The sequence below is a fragment of the Lycorma delicatula genome, chromosome 10 (assembly GCF_047948215.1).
Source record: "Lycorma delicatula isolate Av1 chromosome 10, ASM4794821v1, whole genome shotgun sequence".
Lineage (NCBI taxonomy): Eukaryota > Metazoa > Arthropoda > Insecta > Hemiptera > Fulgoridae > Lycorma > Lycorma delicatula.
The window spans coordinates 71,312,150-71,332,699 of NC_134464.1; the positions used below are offsets into that span (position 1 = coordinate 71,312,150).

Consider the following 20,550-nt stretch of genomic DNA (forward strand, 5'->3'; position numbering starts at 1 on the left):
AGATCACTCTTCTGATTGTTATTCTGCTTAACAAACATTAAAGGGATTACGTCAAAATCAAAACATACAGTGGTGTACCCTAACTTGCAATCTACAATGAGACCAGTTCCACACTGTGAAGAATTACCATACCAAAGCCTCCAAAACAAGTGACATTAGAGAGCTCAGAGTCTGGTGGAAGAAAAAGAAACACAGTCTGGTGATACAGCTTTTGAACAATGCAGTTCATCTGAGCCTCATTTACAGACTCAAGAAAATCTTAACCATCTCATACAAGATTTAAAATTATCCAAAAAATAGTCTGAAGTGCTTGCTTCCCAGCTAAAAGGATGGAATTCTCTTCAAAAGAATACAAGATATGTACTTATCATAATCGTCATTCTGAATTTAAAGACTATTTTCTGAAGAAAATGGCCTACGGTTTTGTAATGACATTTCTTCTCTTATGGAAACACTTTGTAATGAACATAACCCAACACAATGGCGCTTGTTCATAAAAGTTGTGCTTCTGCATGACAATAAATTCCCATCAATATATGTGGCTCACTCTGCTAGTATGAAAGAAACATGTATGTAGCTAGTATGTATGAAAACTTTACAGTGGAAAAATTTGCATTGGAAAAGCTTCAATATGCAGTGTATGAATGGAATATTTGTGGTGATTTGAAGTTAATTGCATTTATTCTTGGTCTGCAGCTTGGTTACACAAAGTACTGTTGTTTTTTGTGTGAATGGGATAGAGTAGGAACAGAAAAAACCATTTCATTTGAAAAGAAAGGCCTAAACACAAATCACTCATTCCTGAACAGAAAAATGTGTAACATGACCATTGTGTAATCCTAAAAATGTATATCTACCTCCATTGCATATCAAACTAGGATTAATGAAGAATTTCATCAGGCCATGGACAATACTCCTGATTTCATGCACTTAAAACAGAAGTCACCTAAAATTTGTGATGCAAAAATTAAAGAAGGAATATTTGTGGGTCCACAAATATAATCGATCACTAATACATGATGAAAAGTTTGAGGAACTACTCCACTGGAGAAAGCAGCTTGGCAAGTATTAAAAAATATAGCTCAGAGTTTTTTGGGAAATCGAAAGGCAGAAAATTCCCATGATATTGTCAAACATCTTATAAAAGTATGGGTTGTAATATGTCCTTAGAAGTATACTTCAAGCACTGCAACTAGATTTCCTCCCGGAAAATCTTGGCTCAGTGGGCAATGAGCTCGAGGAATACTTTCATCAGGAGATTTCAGCTACTGAAAAGAGGTATCAAGGTAAATGGAATCCTAATATGCTGGCTGATTATTGTTGAACCATCAAGAGAGATGCTCCACAGGTGAAACATAACAGAAAATCGTCATTTCATACTGTCTAGGTGAGTCAAACATTTGAATGTTGTGTAGCTAAGAATGCAGTAAGTATTAAAATATTTGAAATTATAAATGCTTGTCTCACAGAAACCTTGCGAGATGGGGAAAAACCAATATCATATTTGAATTCAGGAGAAAGAATATTATCAGAATTTCATATTTTTCTTCCTGCAAAGAAAAAATTATTTTTTGTTACCCAGTGTTACCATACTTTCCTTCTTGCAGCATAGCTTTAGTTATGATGCCAAGAAAGTAAAAATAAATAAAATGCATCAGTTCTTTCAATTAGCAATAGTTTTTATGTAAAATTTAAAATTCTGTAAACACAATAAAAAATCCTCATAAAATTGATTATAAATAGAATTTTAATTAATTTAGTAAGGCTACAATTTTGGACATACAAATCAATTCTATGTAAATGAGCATATGTGTATATTAAACATTTTTGTGTAATGTACAATTTAATTTTCTTAATCCTAATTAAACTCTAATCATACAGATAGAAAACGTATAGTGATGAAATTACCAGGTGATTTGGATGTTCCTGGAACATTAATTGACTCCCTGTGAGCAGGTGGTGACAATAAATTCAAATAACTCTCATTGAATGCGGGCGTATCTGTAGGAATTATAAACTTATATTAACTTAATTTTACAGCAAATATAAAATTATTTTTTCTCAAGTCTTAGGCAGAACTTTTATAAATGGATTTCCTTTCTAATGTCATCCTACTAAACGAAGCAAGCATTATATGATGATGTTTTAGCAGACCCCTTATCAAATCGTATGTGATGTTACCACCACTGTTCATCTGGAAAGTGATGTATTAACACAGCAAAGGCAACTTATTGTTTAAAAATGAAATAACCCAAAATACATATGTTTTAAGCACGAAAAAATCAATGCAAAAAATTCTATTCTATTCTTAAATGCACACATATCTGTTCTAATAACAACAAATATTGATGTAAATATCTTACATCCTTCCAACTTTAGATTACTATCACAAAAATGCCCCTACTATCAGTCATAAACAATAATTAGACTTGTACTGCTGAGCACCATTAGAGTATGGTAGTAACTTTAGTTTTTATTAAAAATATTTTGGATTCAAATCCAGATCGGGTATGGAAATTTTTCTCATAATGCAAAATTCACTTCTCATCAGGTAATTATAAATGTGCGTCAGCCCTTGCTACTGGATGAGATAAGTTAATAAATTTTAATGTATAAAAAGTAGATTTAAAAGATTTTTAGGGTCCTAACCTTCTGTTTGAAATAGTAATTATGTCATGGAATTTATATTTCATAAGTTGGCAACATTCATGGCAAATGTCTGGCCAGCATATTATATATTTCTTTCCTCTCCAACTGCAATAATCGAGTGTTTGTGCATGACATCATCACATTTACAAATGTTTATCACTGAACAGTGTAAAAATCTCAGATTTTATATGTTTTAAAAAAAATTGCCTACAGAGGGATTAACATTGCTTGAAAAAGCATGTGGGGAAATAATTAAAAAGTTTATGAATACCACATGCATTTTTGTGGGTCGTATTAGCTTTGATGATAATATTTGTAATTGGCACCTGTTAGGAAGATAGTAAAAATTCAGAAAGAGTATAATTTTGAGTATAGACTTCTTAGTTACATACTATAAAATATAGAGTACTTTATAATGAAGTAGAAAGGGAAAAGAAGTAATAATAATAATAATAATAGGAGACCAAATTGTACAAGTGAGTGCAATTTGAGAGATAAGAAGTTAGTGTCAATAATGGCAAGTTAATGATGAAATTAAATATTTACCCAATTTTTTTAATTTCTTTTGTTAAATATGGCTTGAGAATCAGCCAAAAATGTTTCCTCAATAAACTACTGTATATAAGTGGCATAAGTGTAAATATCTAATGGAGACTATTTTGAAGGGATAACATAACATTAATGTAGAAGAATAAATAAAATTCTTTGTTACTTTTTGAACACACCTCATATTTCTGCACGTGCAACAGGTTTCACAGCAACAAGTTGACTAAATTATTATAAAACTAATTTTTCAATATAACTCATATTAAGTTGAGAGGAAATCATGAAATTCAGTAGATCCGGTTGGGTTTTCGGGAGTGATTGTGAAAATAGAGGGAACACACAATTTAAATAAAAATTATGTAAATCTAATTTAGTCTTCCTACATGACACATATAAATTCAAAATTGCTACTTGAAATTTTCAAAAATAATCCTTATGAACACTGCCAGAAAATTTATAAACGGCTACCTCAAACAATTAAAAAACACAAGTTAGATAAATAAAAAATTTTTAAACTATTAAAAACTAATCTATAACATTCTGTTTCTTATACAATTAATGAATTTTTTGGGAAGAGATATTTGAGCCACCACATCAGTGAATTTTAGGAACTTTGAATTTCAGCTTATTTTATGAGCTAAAACAAATAGCTTTTTAAAATAAGCAATTTAATAAATTTTAATTAAATTTGTTAAATCCATTTCACATAATGTCACTTAAAAATAAAAACTAAAACATTCCAGTTTTACCAGAAAATTTTCTATTTTCTTACAGTAGTTTTAAAAAAGCAACTGAGACAGTTAACACAGCACTTTCACAGTTTGTTTAATTTTAATGTGTTAAAATCAAGCTCTCATAAATTGTTTAAAAAGTACATAAATTTTTACTTAAGTAATCTGTTGTTAAGTCAATTAAATATACTAACTCAAGTCAGTATCTTACCAGGAGGACTTGACATTCCTCTAGAAGGAGTTGGACTTTTTGTCCAGGGTGACATATCATTTTCTGAAGATATAAAATATTGCGACTCCACTGATTCTGCATTGCTTCTAGCTGCCTGAAAAAATTAGAAAATCCATTACTACATTTCTTGTGGATATTAGCTTAACTGAATGAATAGATATGCATATGCAGAATAATTGCATTTAACTTATGTACACATCACACCAAGCTATTTTATATTTATACTCTAAATCAAGATTCATTAGAAAGATTTACAACAGTTACAGTTTTGCAACCAACTATAGCAATTTGAGAGGAAAATACAAAACAAGTGAAAATAAAAGTTTGTAATCATAAGGTAGATTAGCCTGCCTTTGTGGCGCGAGTGGTAGAATCTCGGTCTTTCATCTGGAGGTCCCAGGTTCGAATTCCAGTCAGGCATGGCATTTTCACACACACTACAAATCATTCATCTTATCCTCTGAAGATGCCTAATGATGGATCCAAAGGTTAAAAAAATAAAATAAAATTTAAAAAAATCATAACGTAGATTAAATATTATTCGATGTACAAAAAGGAAATAAATATTGTTCAACATATAGAAATTCTTCTATTAATGAACCTGATGAGTTCCAATTATGTTAGAATTACAATAAGAAAAATTGTTAATTGTGTGAATAATAACTTTCATGTTGCTGCACAACTAAAAATGTTATTTGTCATAAATATAAACCTTTGAAAAATTTGATTACTAGTGGTCTAATAAACAATATAAGAATACATGATATGATGTACAAAAATGTCACTAAACGATCTTTCAACACAAACTTAAAAACTAAATATATTAAGTACAGAAATCTGCTAAACAGATTAATAAAACAATATAAATTTGATTATTATAAAACAAAATTGCACAACCTAAGGGTGATAGTAAAAACATTTGGCAATATATAAATGATTTACTAGACTTAAAAAAGTTCTAAACTGAATATAGATGCTCCTAACATCTTAAATGAGCATTTTTCACAAGTAGGTCAAATTTAAAACACTGAAATAAAAAAAAATTACTTATTTTTATTTTATGAGATACTAACTGCTGTTGCACATTCATTGTTTATAAACACCAGCATAAAATGAAAGTGCAATCACTGTGTTTAATTTCAATAACTTACAGGAATAGGAAAATTAATAATATAACTCTAGCATTTTGTCCTTATATAGTTGTTTTAGTACAAAACTGATAATTAATGCAAATTTTTATATAAATGTATGCAAGTTGCTCCATAAGACAAGTCAAGCAGATAAACTACAGCTGATTCCAATTCTGTAAGGAAAAATATTTAATGTTACCATTTGTTAATTATGACACTGAAAAAAAAACCTGAAGTGTTCATATCTGCGTATATTTGTAAATCAGGGATTGTATCTGATAATAAACATATCAATGCGATAAAAATAAATAGAAGTTTGAGAATTCTAATTGTATCCATATTTTTTTATGAAAGTATTCTGAAAGAACAATTTAAAAAAAAATAAATTTCATGTAGAAATACATTAAACCACCAACTTAAGAAAAGGTGATATTCACAGGCTTACCAGTTGACTCAGTGGATGACTGAGATCCTTAGATTGATTTCTCTTTTCACTATTGAAGAGCCCAACACTCTTTTTCAGCTCCATTCCTGAAAACATAATCAAAAGCAAACACAAATTTTTATGCAGATACATTAAATATTATTAGTAGTAATCCTCAAGGAACTAATAATATTATAACTAGTACAATTGCGTAGTGAGGTAGTGAGGTTAAGAAGTATTTTATGATCATTTAAGTCAAAATAGCCATTTTCTGTTATGTATGGATGTATGCATTTCCAGTTCTTTTATTGGGAAAAAAATACAGATTTAAAATTAGTCATCTATTACTAAAAAAACATTCATGGGCTGTTTGTAAATTTCATACCATAACTCATTACTGAATCAACAATGTCTATAATTAGACCATGAAAAATGTTTCAGTCTTTATTTTAATGAACATATGATGTAAATTAAGCATTTAAGGAAACTCAGAATTCAGTATAAATGCTTTTTTACATGGTACATTATATGTGATTGATTAATCCAGTTCAAATATGAAACCATTTGAGCACAAACTGGTTAGCTACATTTTCTAAACTCTTTAATAAATAAATTTAAATGTGGTCATGCAATGATGGGTTGATTACTTTTTAGTTGGGTATGAACCAACTGTGTACAATAGTATTGCCATGAAAATTATCAATGCAGGATTAGTTATCATTAAGATGTAATTGTTTTATGGTTGAAGTACACCATATTAATGATTGTATTTCTCAGGATATTCAGGTAAAAATTATTCAAATGAGAAATTTAACTTAATAAATCAGAGGGTAACATCACCTTATTTGTCCAGTCATCATATTTGTCTACCTCATAATGGTACAGCTTTAAGTTCAGAGAATAATTTTAACTTATTTATAAGTTAATTAAAAACTGATATTGTAATTTATTACAAGAACCTTTTTTTATCTGCTGGAATGGTCTTTTTTTACAGATTTTACTCTCAATTTTCTCCAATCAATGCCTATCACCTAGTTTGATTACCAGCCACATCAAAATGAAATGATTTGCCCCCATGTTTCCAATGCTACTTAAGAAACAAAAGGTCATTCTAAAGAAATGGAAAAGAAGTTATAATTTTTAAATAAACTTTTCATAAATGTTATTTGCTCAGTTAGAAAGACCTCTTTTAAATCCATGTATTTAACAACTGATAAACCTTCTTACCTGTGTAAGAACATCTCAGAGAGTAGAATCCTTTAAACTGAAGGATGTGAAGGTAAAATCCCAGCCAAAGCCATGTTTAATTAGCAGGTTTCAGTAGATAACTGAAGTTAAGCTGTATTGGGTGCACATTGGCATTTATTAATGGCTAATGACCAAACAGATTTACTGTAATACTCATTCTAGTATTGCCAATATAATGTGGTATAATTTATGTGTAGTCCTGTGTAAAATAATAACTGAATCTCAACAATCTGATGATTCCACACAATTGATATGTCTCAAGAAATACCTCCTGAAAACTGAAGGATGTGAAATATAAACTAATTCCAATGGCCAAAACCATATTTGATTAAGTGATTCCCACATATCATCGAATAAATTATGGCAGTTACTCAGAGCTAATGTAACATTACTTTATAAAGAAAAAAAACTTTAATAAGTCAGTTCAGCAGAGAAAAACAAACCTGAGATTCTCTTGTTAAAATTTGAGAACAACTGATACAACCAAAATAACTTGAACTCATGATACTACCAATCATTTTATTAACAGATGTATACAAGTGATATTATGCATATGTAGTTAGCCCTACATCCGCATAACTTTTCAACAGTCAATATGGTAATGCATTATGGCCAATTGATGACTGAAGAATCAATCTATTCAATAACAACTTAAGTCAAAGTTTCATCTGAATTTGTCATTTTTTAATTAAATATCCAGCACTTTGCCACATAGATACCTGACTTTCCTTAAATCTACATCAGTTTCACTGAATATTAATGTTAACAAACAAACCTGGTGAAGTAACTGTACTAGCAGCTAAATTAATATTACTGTGTTTCTGGGGTGGGAGAGGAGGAGATTTGAAGACATTTCTATCCTCATGTTGAAATATCTCTCGTTGTTGAGGCATAAAATATTTTGATTGAACTCCTTCCATTTCCTACAAAAAAATAAAAATAAAATAAAAATTTTTGGGTAAAATAAGTATTAAAAAGTTAATTGATTTTGTGCATTTTTACCAGTAATTTATTTTTTAATTGGAAAAACAGTTTCCTGAAAAATAAGCGCACCAAAAAAGCACCTCATTAATTTTTCTGGAACTGATTTGTTAAGCCAATCAATTTTTTTTTTTTAATTATTTAAATACACTTCTACATTCTGGTAATCTGTTCCAGTGTAATATGAAATGTAGATAAAAACTCAAAATAATAATATTTGAGGTAATTAGACAAAAAAATTAATTTATAACATTTAAAAATTTACTTCCTAATTTTAGAAAGGTTTAAAACTTTTAAATACACAAACATTACAAAATAAAGGTAGATAGGTTGGAATAGTAAAATGTTGAAAAGATATAGGCCCTGAAGTTATCTTATCAGTCCTTGGTCATCTCTTGCACAACGCTCAATGTCATTCTCTACTTCCAGCTAAAATATTGAGTTCCTGCTAACTCATTTTATTTTTGATCATGTTTAAAATTTGTAATCTTTTACTTCCTCTTTTATTCTGTCACTGCCTTAATCAACCCTTCTCTTCTCATTATATCTTCCAGTCCTATCTAAATTGGCATGATTAAACTTATATTGTAGTTCACTTTCAGCATTCTTTTTGGGAGTGAGGTTGATGAAAAGTTTAACTAGATCAAAATGAAATGATTTGCCCCCATATTTCCAAAGCTATTTTACAAGCACAAGGTCTTCTAAAGTAATGGAAAAGAAGTTGTAGTTTTTAAATAAACTTTTCATAAATATTATTTCCCTTAGGAAGACCTCTTTTATTCCATGTGTGTAACAACTGATAAACCTTCTTACTGTGTAAGAACATCTCAGAGAGTAGAATCCTTTAAACTGAAGGATCTGAAGGTAAAATCCCAGCCAAACTTTCATCATTCCTCAAGTTTAGGGAATTATGACAAGCAGTGATTGTCATAATTTCTTAAATTCACTGGTAAGTGTTGCAAACTGTTATCATAAGGGACTAATTAAGTAAGAGACTACTCAAAAGGGCATCATAAAGTACAGTAGCCATGAAATCCTTCAAGCTGAAGCAGAGAATGTTAAAAGTTTAAATCAGGGGGCTAGCCAGAGAGCATAAAATTTAAAACAGATAGATTAGGGAAGATTTATTTTAAGGAATTATAGGATAATTAACACAAAATGATACAACAGAGTATCAAATAAAAATAACATAGGCGTAGTATTTATAATAATAAAAAATATAAGACGATCAGTATGTCATAACAAGAAAAAGAATGAAAAAGTTGTTTTAGTCAGAAGAAATTTAAAGCACTAGCCTACAACTGCAATCCAGATTTACATGAAAATATCCTTCAAATGAGGAGATTATACTAGGGATAACTCTAAAGTAAAGATTGCTGGTAAATCTCTCTCTTTATGGTTGGTAAACCTGTATCGTTCATGGCCATGGTAGAAATGTACACACTGCATTGTTGTCTGTAAGTTGTCGTGTTGTAGTACCTTTGATTACTTGTGAGTTATTACATTATAAAATGAATAGGAAAATCAATGTTGGCCAACTGTGAAATACGTGGAGTCATACAATTTTTAAAACATCAAAACATTAAGCCGGCTGAAATTCATAGGCAGTTGGTTGCTGTATATGATAATAACGTAATGAATCAAAGAAACATCCAAAAATGGTATGAAAGGTTTAGAAATAACAGAAGTAATGTGCACGATGAGTAACGTTTGGGGTGGCCCTCAATAATCACTGAGGACTTGTTGAAACGCATCGATGATGAAATCAGAAAAGATCGTCGCTCAACGATTTCTGACCTGGCCCTTATTTTTCCTTATGTTTCAAGAACTGTTACTGGTCACATTGTTTATGACCATTTAGGCTTCAGAAAGGTTTGTGCACATTGTGTGCTGCACATCTTAACAGAACGTCACAAAAAAATCCAAATGCAATCTGCTTTGGAATTATTGATGCGCTAAACAGAAAAAGGTGATGAGTTCCTTAATTCAATTGTTACTGGCGATGAAACATGGATTTTGTATTACACGCCAGAAAGAAAACGGCAGTCAAGTGAATGGCGTCATCTTCAATCACCAACTAGACCAACAAAGATCAAGCCACAATAATTTGGACGAAAACTGATGGCCACAGTCTTTTGCGATCGATTTGGCATACTGCTAATTGATTTCATGCCCCATGGAATGACGACTATAAGTGCAGAAGCCTACTGCAAAACTCTACGTAAGCTATGGCGCACCATTCAAAATTGGCAACGTGGACGGTTAACCGATGGCGTCATCCTGCTGCACGATAATGCACATCCACATGTTGCAGATCCGACTTGTGATTTACTGAGAACATTTGGATGGGAAATTTATGATCACCCACTATATAGTTTGGACTTAGCTCCTTCTGGTTACCATTTGTTTGGGAAATTGAAAAGAATTTTTGAGTGGTAAGCAATTTGCAATGAACTTAAAAATACTGTTAATCAGTGGCTAAATGAACTGGTAGCAAAAGAATACAACAAGGTATATTGAAGCTGGTGTATCACTAAGATAAATGTCTTAATTCATGTGGCGATTATGTAGAGAAGTGGTAAAATATATGTAGTTTAAGAGAAATAAAAAATATTTATATTGTTTTCAGAATATATTTTTTTACAATGAAATGGTCTTTATTGTATCTCTCATGTAATAATTTATGTTTTAAATTTGTAAGTTAAAATTTTAATACAAAATAATAAACCATCAAAGAGTTTATGAAACTAAAACTGCTTTAAGATAATATTAAGAGGTTTCAAATTATATTGTTGGCTGCATTTATTTTACATTCAGAGGCCTTAAATCATAAAATCTGAATACGTTCCACATCTGATCATAGAGAAGCCACCAAATCAAAAATTATCTGTTGAAAAAAAAGAATTTAAAAACATGAACTAAAGTCCTACTTTAGTAGGACTAAAGTAAACATACCTCTATTTATTACCTATCCCTGTTCATATTTTTCATAAATGTAATGGAATCAATTCTCCAAATATACAAGCTACTACATGACATTCCATAATTATTAGAAGTTAGTCAGTTCCTGAGATAAGCAAGAAGCAAAACTTCAGTATACATTTACACAGATGTCCAAAAACAATCAAACGATACTTTGTAATCATAATTTTAGGCTCAGGAACCTCCAAAACACTGAGAAGTATAAAACTTTGGTGGAGGGGGTTAGTTTATGAGCAGTTACAATATATTCTTAATATTATTTACTTTAGTAACACCCAGAAAAATAGAAACATTACTTTTCAAAATGATATTTTAAAAAGTACTGTAATATCATTAGAATACCTTGCCAGTTGTAGAAACTGATGAAGTTGGTACCTCAAGGGTAGCAGATCTCTGTTTTCCACCTGTAAAAACCCAAAAAATTAATATGAACATCAATTGAAACAAACACCACAGATAAAATTTGGGTGGAAAAGAGAAACAAGACTTGAAAATCTACGCCACAGTTTAGCTATAAATCACAATCAAACAATATATGTACTCTATAACTAAGAAACAATCTTTGCATCTTTAACATAAATATGAGTAAGTATACCTGCAAGTCTTACGTCACAATGGTTGTACACATGTCACCAATCAAAACACTCTCAAAAATAGTGCAGTCATCCCTAAGGATAAAACATCTCACATTTGTATTATGGAGGAAATTGAAAGGAGTAGTTTGTTGCTCCCTTCTTCACAGTCAAAAATACTGTTCCATACGGTATCCTGACCTATTTTTTCTAAAGAAAAATATACCTATTGCTAAATTTAACCAAATTAGTTTGCAAGTTACCTTCACTGATTCCTGGGTGTTCGGAGGATATGCTCATTCTTGTTTGTTGTTGCATAGTTTTCTTAATATGATGACAATCATTAACTGTACTTTTATTAATATGAGACTGAGGTAGTGGTTGACTTTGAGTTGATATTATAGACTGCGACTGACTAAAATAACCATCATCATTTTTGTTATTATCATTGTTCTTTTCTGTTGAAATAGTAATATCCATTGGAACACTTCCTTCTTGAACATGTTGCCCTTTATTATTATTTTCAGTGACATTATCATTATTACAATCATAGTCATCCTCCATTCTTTCTTCATTATCACCTTGTGTTATTGTGTCATTAACCTTTTCATCTGATTCATCTGTTAAAGAATTCTTATCATTTAAACCAAATTCATAATTCTGAGTATGATTATTTAAATTCCTATCAGTCATTATTGGCTTAACAACAATACGGTGATTATTTGGCTTGTAAATATTTATATTTTCTTTTTGAAATATTTGTGATGAACCTTCTCTGATAACTATATTATTGCTGTTATTATCATCTTGTTTTTCATAATTATTTTTGCTGATTTTATTAACATTTTGTCCCTGAGTTGAAGAAATGTTTTGTAATATTATATTTCTATCAATGCTAAGATTTTGAAGTGGTTGAGAATATGATTTTGATTTAGAAAAGTTAGAAAAAATTGGCCTTTGTAATGTTGTGTCAATCATGTCTATACGACGAACCTTTCTAGAAGGTACTATTATCTCTGGCAACTGTAAAAAGCATAAAAAAAAAATATTAATCTAATGCAAATATAATGTTCCTCAAATATATTATAAAAATATTTATTTACAAATATCTTATAAATTTTGTTTGATCATCTCTAGTATTTCTACACACAACTGTAGTAATGCTGCTAAGGCAGCATTGAAGAGAATGCTTCTTGTATATGGGTGATAAGGGTTTGGATTTAGTGAATACTGTTTGTTTTTTTTTCAGAAGAATACTTTACTGGTGTTTTACCTTTGAACCATATGACACCCTTGTGATATCTGATAATAAACGAATATACCTCCTGGGATGTGGAGGATATAACAGGGTATATCGTGAAATATCAAAAACTCCACATGGATATTGTGAATATTCCAAGATAAGTAATTTGTGTTATTGTTATCCTTAATTTTTTCTTCCGCTCTCCATGGCAGAGTGGAGCATCCCAGTCTTTCAACCAGAAGGTCCCCAGACGCAAATCCTGGTGAAACATGACATTTTTCATACAATACAAAATTTCCCTTTCATATTACATAATTACCCACTGGTCTGGTCTAGTAGTGGTTAACTCATCTCTGGTCAGTTGCTTTAACAGTAGATTTTTGAAGTCAAGGGTTGTGAGGTTCGAACCCTAGTAAAAGTTAGTCCTTTTATACAGATTTTAATACTAGAAGTAGATACTGGTATACTTTGGTGGGTGGGGTTCAATTAGCCACGAATATCTGGAATGGTTGGCCTTAGTCTGTACAAGACTACACCTCATTTACATGCTATACATATTATCCTCATCTTATTGGGCCATGGGGGAGAGGTTGCTTACTGATCACTAGTTGAACAGATTGTAATGTACACATTAGAAAAATAATAATATTATATAATACATTCTTCTTCTTATTATTATTATTATTATTATTATTACTGCAGGATTTTCACTGGAGATGCTGAGGCTCTTGTTTGCCCTGATAGTTCCATCCTCTGTTTGAAATTGGGTTCCTTGAAGTTGCAACCGTTGATGTGGCGAAATGGGCCTGGTTTTTTGCTATGATCGTGGTGACTATCGTGCGTTGTATGACGATGTGAAGTTTGCTGATTGGTGTAATATTCTCTTGACCATCGATTTGGAGGAATCGGTTCTAGGTTTACAGAAAATAATTACTGCAGCGATTGATAAACATGTTCCTGCATTTCGTCCTAAGTCAACCAAATTTCCACCTTGGTTCAATAGGAACATTGTTAATCTTCTCAAGAGGAAAAAGGCTGCTCATCGCAGGTTTAAATCTTCTGGTCTGTCGGATGATTATTTCTTATTTTCTCGGCTGCGTAGAGATGTTAAGTATGCGATAGCGGATGCCAGAGTGGTTTGGGCTCGGAAGTGTGAATCTGACCTTTGTTCTAATCAGAGGAATTTTTGGAAATATATTTCTCGACAGAAGTCTAACTATGTGAGGACTCCACCCTCTATTGTCATGGACGGAATATTTCTGATCCTCGGTTGAGTTGTCAGATTTTTGGTGAATATTTTCAATCAGTATACCAGGACTTTCCTACGCAGACTACGTCTGGTGGCACCTGTATCAACAACCATCAGATTCTTGACATTCCGATGGTTTCATCTTTTGATGTATCCAGTGCTATAAACATTCTTAACGCTAGATCGGCGGTCGGCTTAGATCGGATTCCTGCGTTTGTTATCAAAGGTTTAAATGAGATTGTTTCTCCTATCCTGGCTTCCCTGTTTAATTGGAGCTTGTCGTCTTCTTCTTTTCCTTCCCTATGGAAACACGCAGTTGTTACTCCTTTACCTAAGCCTGGTGTCCCTTCCCTGGATAATTTCAGGCCTATTTCTATCATCGTTACCTTTTCCAAAGTCTTCGAGAGGATTCTGTTTGGACATATTTATGACCATGTTCTCCCGATGTTATCGTCATTTCAGCATGGATTTATTAAAGGTCGTTCACCAGCTTCTAATTTGGCCGCCTTTTTGCAGGATTCAGTTAATGCAATTGAGCATAGCGGTCAAGTAGATGTGATATATTTTGATTTTACCAAAGCTTTTGACAAGATGCCCCATCATTTTTGTTATCAAAGACCAAGAGCTTCGGCTTCAGCGATCGTTTTAATGATTGGCTGTCCTCTTATCTTCGTGACAGGCGTTTTTCGGTGTGTTTTGGCGGACAGATGTCTGAGGAATCCTTCTTGGCTAAGTCTGGAGTGCCCCAAGCTCTGTTTTGGGTCCCTTTCTTTTTATTATTTTTATAAATGATATCGGGGATCTTTTGACGTGCAATTTTCAGATGTTTGCGGATGACGTCAAAATATATTGTCCGATCAGGAATAGTATGGATCACCTGTTGCTACAATTGAATATTAACAAGGTTGTTGAGTGGGCTGACCGCAATTGTATGCCCTTGAATTTTCGAAAGACCAAACATTTGACTTTGTCTCGTAAGACGTCGAGCTCTGTTTTCAGCTATAAGATTGGTACGCACGCTATTGTCGCTGAGACATTGGTTGAGGACCTCGGGATTTGTTTGACACGAAGTTGTATTTTCACGAATATGTTGCTCAGATTGTCAATAAAGCACGCCGGGACCTTGTCTTGTCCTTTGGATTTGTGGACGGTTTAACAATATTTCCACTTGTAACCTGCTGTACAAATCTTTGGTGAGGAGTCGCTTGGCGTACTCGACCGTGGTGTGCAATAGTACGTGAGTTTTTGCCTCTGATCTGGTTGAGGGTGTTCAGAATAGGTTCTTGAACTGGATGCGTTTTAAGTTTGAAGATTGTTTTGTTGGTGCTAGTAGAGAGGATATGTTGAGGCGATTAGACCTTTTCAGGTTATCTGATAGAAGAACGTACTTTGACTTGGATTTCTTTTATAAAGCTCTGCACAATAAACTTCCGACGCGTTACCATGTTGTCTTGCAGAACCAGGCCAGGTCAGTGAGGTCTTTTAGGCAATTTGTGACGCCGGTTGGTTCCACCGTGTCTCCAATTGAGCGGTGTACCAGTGTTGCAGTGGAGTTCCAGGATAAGCTGAGCTTTTGGGAAGATGAGACAACCTTCATTAAAAATTTGAGAGGGTTATGTGGCGATGGATTATTGTCCTTGGTGTAATGCTCACTTTTATGATTTTAAAATTATTGTTGTTTTTTTAAGGATTATTGCTTATAACTTGTTTTATTTGGAATGTATTAGTAATATTGTTTTTGTTTTTGTATGTTTTCATCTATATGTTTTTATTATCACTCCACAGCTACCGTTTTTAAAGTTCTAATTATTATTTTTTTTGTATTTGACTGTATAATTGTTAATATTATTATTATTGTGTTTTGAATATTGTATTTTTAATTTATATGTGGGTTGTTGACTTGTGGCTGTTCTTTTGTGACTTTATGTGATATTGTGCAACATACAAAGGTTTTGTGTAACTGTTCTGTTGCACAAACAAAGCAAACAGAAATAAATATAAAAAAATTATTATAATTAAAATTAACTACGTATTTTGTGATTCTGTTCTGATCAAGGTTTGACCATAGTTTTCTGATTCATCTAGTAAACTATTTCCTTTGATTCATCAAAGGTAAATGCAAAGTTCCTGCATTTTACCTGAAATATAGAACAACTACCCTTTAGACATGATCTAGATAACATATAAATTATTACCTACCTGAATAAAATATTTATTTATTATAAACATAAGTGTACTTTTCTTAGATAATTAAGACCGGATGTAGTAATGAAGACAGCACGGCAATTAGATTTTTACAATTATCCATAATTTATATTTACATGTTACTCTTCTCTTTACCTTTATTAATCTCATTTTCTAAAATCCAGACATATTTTAAGAAGAACAATCAGAAATACACAAATATAATGTTTATTTTTTATCATTGTTAAATTCTGCAAATGTTATTATCCATACAAAACAAAACTAGTTCATGAGTGTTACAGAGATACTAAATTATGCCAAAGTTTTCATATCTGCTATTCGCTATGTTAGTAAAAATTTACTTAACAAAAAAGTATATGACAGAAAAATAGTTTGAGAAAAAATTTAATAACATTAGTCAAATGAAATCCAGCAATAATTTTATGCATTAAAATAATTAAATAATAGATGCACTGACAGTAGTTACCTGCAACTGTGGAAGTTCTGGAACATCATTAGGATTATTTACAAAGCAATTCCCAATATTGGTAGAGTCCTGAAATTAAATTAAATTTCATCACACAATAGTAACAACAAACATCAAACAACAGTAACTTGAATAAGCAGTCATGGACAGACAGCGGTGGTCTTGAGGTGTGGTGGGATACTTGGTAGCACTTGTAACTTTATATAATACCATAGAATCTGATAAAAGATCATGTTGTAGGCAAGTGTAAGCTGCCCCCTGAACAAAAGCTCATAGATGGCATCTGTATCCCTTTCTTTCTTTCTTTTTCCTGTTTAGCCTCCGGTAACTACTGTTTAGATAATTCTTCAGAGGATGAATGAGGATGATATGTATGAGTGTAAATGAAGTGTAGTCTTGTACATTCTCAGTTCGACCATTCCTGAGATGTGTGGTTAATTGAATCCCAACCCACCAAAGAACACCGGTATCCACGATCTAGTATTCAAATCCATGTAAAAATAACTGGCTTTACTAGGACTTGAACGCTGTAACTCTCGACTTCCAAATCAGCTGATTTGGGAAGACGCGTTAACCACTAGACCAACCCGGTGGGTTGGCATCTGTATCCCTAGTTGGGGTGGTCTTGATTAATTGTGAAACTTATAATTACAGTCTTACTAAATTTCCTTTAGAAATTTAAGCATTAAAATTCATAGAAATGAAAGGTTCTTTTCTGAAAAATATATCCGCAAGTTGTAATAATCCACCACATGGGGCCAAATAAAGGAAAGATGGATTTGTCAGAGAATCCTGGAAAACAAAACTCACCAACTAAGTTTAAATTTAAAAAAAAGATATTCAATAGGAATATTAAATGTAAACTTGTTATTAAAACCAGGTAAACTAATGGAATTGACAAAGAATTTAAGTAGGTTTAATTTCAAAATATGTGCAATCCAAGAGACTGTGTTATGGATGAGGATAATTTTTATTTTGAAAATTTTAAAGTATTTAAGGAAAAATCAGCAGAAACTGTTCAGAATACAATAGATCCTAAATTTAAAAATTAAAATTTTGGGAACAGGATTTCTAGTAGACAAAGCATATGTTAATAATGTAATTGAATTTAATCTGCAAACAGAAGAAATTAAGCATAGAAACAAGTATTTTAACACAACTAACTGTCATGCCCCAATTAACCAGAATAATTTAAACAATCCAGATAAAGTCTACTAATACTGGTTAAATTTTAAAAGTGAGGTAGAAAAATTAAACCCTAAACATATCAAACTTTGGTAGGAAACTTTAACGCACAAATTGGGAGAGAGGATGAAGACAGTGAAATCGAAGGAAGATATGCAGCCCATAACAAAACAAACACAAATGGCAAAAGATTAGTTGAATTCTGCAAAAAAAATTTGATCTAAGATTAATGTCAACAAGATTCAGAGATATTAAAAAGAAACCCCAGATTATACATGGAAATCCTCAGATTCTATATGGGGTGAATTTCAGTGAGATCATCTAGAAATCAAATAACAGTTGCAGCATCTAGAAGTCAAATGATGGAGATATTAAACATTAGACTGAGAAAGAACAGGTTTGATTCTGACCACTACCTCTCTCAAGTCAAAGTTAGATTCTTCCCTAAAGTCTCAGGTAAAAATTCAATAACAAAATTAAGGAAATTTAATGTACAAAATATTAACCAAGAGCAAATTAATCAGTTTATATCCAATATAAATAGATGTAACAATAACTGGAAGATATTAAAAACAACCTAACAATTGTGGCTAGCATGTAACTAACAAGGAATATGTATAACAAAAAAATCATTATCTAAAAATCTTAAATTCCAACACTACAAAACAGTAATTGGAGGCGCTGTATTGTGCTGAAAATTTACAAAACTTCTCTAGCATAAATATAAGTAAGAAAGAGAAAAGAATATTAAGGAAAATTCATGACACAATCTACAAAAATGGAATATATAAATTTAGGAAAACATCCAAAATTTAAAAAGAATTTGAAAAATTAAAAAATGAAGTCTTAAAGTTTTATGAATATTTATACAGAATGAACGAAGTTAGGCTAACAAAGCATCTACTTAACTCTTTTGAGAATAGGAAAACCGAAAGCAGGTTGTTTCAATAAGTAGAAAAAGATTTAATGTCAGTCAATATCCCTAAAATTATAATCAAAGATCGAATGAAATTTGAAAAAGTAGTTGGAGAGTTGAACTTTTCAGAAATTATCAAAACCAGGAACAACACCTGGCGAGATGAAAGGTGATAAAACCAAAAGCAAATTACGGAAGCACTTTGGGAAAGGAAAAGAACAAGGAATTGACACTATATAAATTTGGATTTTTAATTGGTCTAATAAAAAAGAAATGTAAAAATGCCTAGGAAGACATAAGAAGAATTCAGTTAAAGAAATATGCAATAAATAAAAATTGTAGCTTTTCTCTATTTTTTGGGAAGGCGAAATTTTGGACAAAAATTTTTAAAAAATGGTAGATAAGTACGCATGCATGTATTAAGCTTCATATAAAGTTGGGTTGTTTGTAAAATTTGTAGAAAAGTTACCCTCAAAAACTCTTCATCCCCAGGAAATATTGACCCCAAAATTTTACCAACAAATTTCCCCATATATGAGTCAGAACAAAATTTCATAATAATCGGTTTACCCAGTCAAAAAGTTATTAAGCTTCAATCATGCCAACATATGTATATACAAACATTACCCCCATTTTTTTGTTTTTTGGAATTCCTGTGTCATGAAATACTGAGAAATGAAAAAAACCCATACCCTATTTTTTGAGAGATTATCACACTTTCCTTCTTGTAGCATAGCTCTAGAGCTAATAAAATAAAAAAATACTACAAAAGATATCAAGAATTCAAAACACCTGAATACAGTATGTAAATCCCTACCAACAATGTAAATTCAGTCAGTTTTTTTTATTTTATCAACTCAGTGCGAACCAATTTTACAGTGTGAAAATCTTACTATCATTTTCCTCAGTGATGAAAATATCTGAAGAAATAAAATATTCTGCATGGAATGAAATTTTAAAAAGAGCTATCCAGTTTTTAAATACAAGAAAAATTTTCTTATATTTAATAAATGTATAAATTAATTAAATGAAATTTATAAATTAATTAATATAAGTATAAATGTCCTATAAGTAAACTCATAAGAATTTAATGGCAGATAAGAGAATTGTTCAGTAATTTGGTTAAGACTAAAATTATGTATGAGGTATTAGCGGATCACGTCCAATAAAAGAATGTTGAGAGTAAAGATTATTCTAGATCTCTTTTTTATAACAGAAGAACTGAAACAAAAAACTGACAGTAAAATTCGGTTAATAAACATTTTTGGCGCAAAAAGATTATATAGCAGATGGAAATCCTTGACTATTGTCTGAAAAGACAAAAAAAAAAAATCACAAGGTATGGTCTTTTATTTCTTGATTAAAGTAAGAGGGTAATGAATTTCTTAAACTTTATTACATAAATCTGTAATAAAACTACTGAAAGTAAATGACAACCAATAGAACTCCATCATACAGTAAACTCTATGCAATATAAAACAAAATATATATATATAATAAAATTGTTTATTGTTTCATGAAATGCTCTCCTGCACCAATTCAAGCATTGCTTTAAAAATTTGATCAGGATACTAGTATAAAACACCTAGCATAAATCTTTATTTGGCCTCCACTGATAACAAAATTTTTTCTTATCTTAGGTGGCAGTCCTTTTGATGGCATGGCAGTGATGTTAAGGTACAACAAAGCATCAACATATGGCTGACAAAACTAGCACTAGACTTATATAATAATTATCAATGAGATTTGATTAAATTTAAATTATCACGACTAAAAAAATTGACAAGTTTT

General features: G+C 31.3%; 2 protein-coding genes across 2 annotated transcripts in view; one reads left to right on the plus strand and one right to left on the minus strand.

Moving 5' to 3' along the window:
* Nucleotides 1-20,549, plus strand: part of gdl (gonadal protein gdl) — a 51,325-nt gene extending 30,776 nt beyond the window's left edge. Inside the window, exon 5 of the mRNA XM_075376733.1 lies at nt 20,400-20,549. The gene's annotated coding sequence lies outside the window, so the exon portion shown is untranslated. The remainder of the gene's footprint in view (nt 1-20,399) is intronic.
* LOC142331074 (uncharacterized) overlaps nt 1-20,550 on the minus strand; it is a 56,418-nt gene that overhangs the window by 7,804 nt on the left and 28,064 nt on the right. The window contains exons 9-15 of the mRNA XM_075376731.1: nt 16,659-16,727; nt 11,759-12,518; nt 11,266-11,327; nt 7,736-7,883; nt 5,734-5,819; nt 4,138-4,252; nt 1,909-2,001 (exon numbers count right to left, since the gene is read on the minus strand). Of these exons, the coding sequence (XP_075232846.1) occupies nt 1,909-2,001; nt 4,138-4,252; nt 5,734-5,819; nt 7,736-7,883; nt 11,266-11,327; nt 11,759-12,518; nt 16,659-16,727 (1,333 nt within the window). The remainder of the gene's footprint in view (nt 1-1,908; nt 2,002-4,137; nt 4,253-5,733; nt 5,820-7,735; nt 7,884-11,265; nt 11,328-11,758; nt 12,519-16,658; nt 16,728-20,550) is intronic.